The 2,850-nt window shown below is 46.1% G+C and overlaps 1 protein-coding gene across 1 annotated transcript; it reads left to right on the top strand.

The window, feature by feature from the left end:
• Nucleotides 1-492: 492 nt before the first annotated feature.
• LOC106695998 (protein p13 MTCP-1-like) lies at nucleotides 493-828 on the top strand. The gene has a single exon (XM_014451029.1). The coding sequence runs from the start codon at nucleotides 493-495 to the stop codon at nucleotides 826-828; it is 336 nt and encodes a 111-aa protein (XP_014306515.1).
• The last annotated feature ends 2,022 nt before the right edge of the window (nucleotides 829-2,850 follow it).

The raw sequence follows: 2,850 nt of genomic DNA on the forward strand, positions 1-2,850 counted from the left end.
AGCACTGACTAAGGGACCCCCCTCAAGTGCATGAATTTTGTGCACTGAGCCTCTAGTTATATTATAATAACTGTGTACAGTGTCAGATGGGTTTGAGATTAATTGCATGATTTGTTGGTCCATTATATAATGTCTAATCATTGGGGTGTACCCTGACAGGGACCTAATCTTCTAAGCTAACTGTCATTTTAAAAATGTTTTTAAAATTCTATAGGACCATGTTACCTGCAGAGAGTCATATTTTTCCTTAAGTACGTTTTGTACAGTTTGTTCTAGAATAGAAATCTAAAGCTAAAAAGAAAGAAAAGTTCAGATTTATAAATTTGCAAAATAAACCAAGAGCAACCGCAAACACAACGGTAAAAACCATAAAGATAAAAGTCGAGGTCAAATGCATTTGGAGACCGAATCCCCTGTCTTTCGATACCAGGAACGAAGTAGCGAGAGGCTCTGAGAAGCTGTGGCTGTTGCTCCTTGGACCACGCAGGGGTCATGGCCCAGCTCCCTTCAAAGGTGCACCTCACCTCCCACCCCATCCTCCTGAGGCGTAGGACCTCAGGGTATGAGGACGAAAACAATCGCACATGGTTGCACCTCATCATGGAGACAGAAGATGTCCTGAAAGTCCTGTTGCACCAGGTAGACATCCCCATTGAGGATATTGCACTCACCCCAAGCACGCTGACCTCGTTCACCATGCCTTTGATGTGGACGCTCCAATCTGGTAGCCAGTACGTGGACAACATGCACAGGTTCTGGCGCATCGTGCGCCACGTAAAGGTGGATGGATTGGAGGAAATGATCCTTGAGCGGATGGAAGACTCATAGGACATGTGATGAGGTCCCTGGCTCTTGTCAACCTGAGCCCCAGTCCTGCTGGCCTGCTTGTGGGACATGTATAGTTCTGTTAACCTTTTTACTAAGCTCTATTGTTCTATCTGCCACGCTCAAGTGCAAGGGCACATTGATGTCTCTCTCTCTCTCTCTCTCTTCTCATTCTTATTCTTCTTGTTGTTGTTCTTCTTGTTCTAGTTCTTCTTCTTCTTCTTCTTCTTCTTCTTCTTCTTCTTCTTCTTCTTCTTCTTCTCCTTCTTCTTCTTCTTCTCCTTCTTCTTCTTCTACTTCTTCTCCTTCTTCTCCTCCTCCTCCTCCTTTCTCTCTCTCTCTGTCTCTTTGTCTCCCTATATGTCTCTGACTCTCTCCCTCTCTCTCAAATCAATAAAAGCATTTTGACCCAAGCTGGTGTTTATCAGTGGTTGACGGACGAGTTATGAACCCGGAGGTCACAGTTCATTTCCTGGTCTGGGCACAGACAAGAATTAACCAATGAGCCCTAGCTTGTTTGGTTCAGTGGATAGAGGGTTGGACTGTGGACTCTGGAAGGTCCCAGGTTTGATTCTGGTCAAGAGCACATGCTCTGGTTGTGGGCTCAATCCCCAGTAGGGGGTGTTTAGGAGGCACCCGATGTATGATTCACTCTCATCATTGATGTTTCTCGCTCCTTTCCTGTATGAAAGCAATCCTATATAATAAAAGCCTAATATGCTAAGTATCCAGTCGATTGGTCATCTGTTCAACCAATCAAACATAATATGCAAAGGATATACTAAGGTTGCTCAACTGCTCACTATGAAATGCATTGACCACCAGGGACAAGACATTCAGATTGGTAGGTCAGATTGTTGCTGGGGTCTGGCTGATGGGGACTGAGTGAGACAGGCTGGACACACCCTGGAGCCCTCCCATGGTCCCTCCCCAACTGGCCAACCTCCCGAGTCCCTCCCCACACCTAATGGGGCACCGGTGGGGTCTTTTGGCCTGGCCTGTGCCCTCTCGTAGTCTGGGAACCCGCGGGGGATGTCAGAGAGCCACTTTCGGCGGATCCCCGCAGGCCAGCCTGAGGCACCACACTGGTGCACGAATTCGTGCATCGGGCCTCTAGTAAAAATATATAAAACAGAGAAAGACAAAGAAAAAGACCTTCAGTGTGTAAATATTAGCCCAGCCCCGGTAGGCAAGTTTCGAAGACATCACTGGAAATAGTTTTCATTTGAATGACCAGCGTTCTCATTGTTTGATCTCCTGAGCTTTGTCATCCAATACGACCCTCTCCAAAAAAAGAAGGAATGTTTGGGGGATAGGGGTGTTTTATGCTGATCATCTCTTTCCTTTGAGGAATTACGAGGGATGCCAGGGCTAGTCAGCTGAAGGCTTGAACAGGCTCTATGTGTGGCTTTAGTGTCTAGCTCTGGATGCATTTGGGTTTTTATTGTGTTTAGCAATAACATCCCCAAACAAAGCCCAGCGATTATAAAATTTATCTAGCATCGCACCTAAGACAGGTGGCGGGAGGAGGTCCCAGGATGAGCCCCAAAAATCAATTTCATGTCATCCATGGCGGCATTAAAGTGATCACTGAGTGCTGATTAAATTCTCCTCTTGCAAGAAAGTGTTTGCAAATGCACATTGAGACCTTTAAGCCTGAGGACTGTGGAGCGTGAGGGTTGTGTTTCTAAGGTGTGTTTCTCATATTCAAAATATTGCACTTCGGGCCCAGCCGGAGTGGTTCAGTGGCAGAGTGTGGACCTATCAACCAGAAGGTCATGGTTCGATTCCCCTTCAAGGGCACATGCCCAGGTTGCGGGTTCGATCCCCAGTTGGCGGCGTTGGGTGACGGCCCATCCGTGATTCTCTCTCACCCTGGATATTTCTCTCCCTCTCCTTTTCCTTCCTCTCTGAGACAATAAAACCATTTTAAAAATATTAAGCAAGTGTGGCATTCAGATTAAATGCGCATTGTTTTAAAATAGTTTATTATTTTTTTTGGTTTAACATACCAGGTGGGTAGTC

The sequence above is a fragment of the Myotis lucifugus genome, unplaced genomic scaffold (assembly GCF_000147115.1).
Source record: "Myotis lucifugus unplaced genomic scaffold, Myoluc2.0 scaffold_6505, whole genome shotgun sequence".
Classification (NCBI taxonomy): domain Eukaryota; kingdom Metazoa; phylum Chordata; class Mammalia; order Chiroptera; family Vespertilionidae; genus Myotis; species Myotis lucifugus.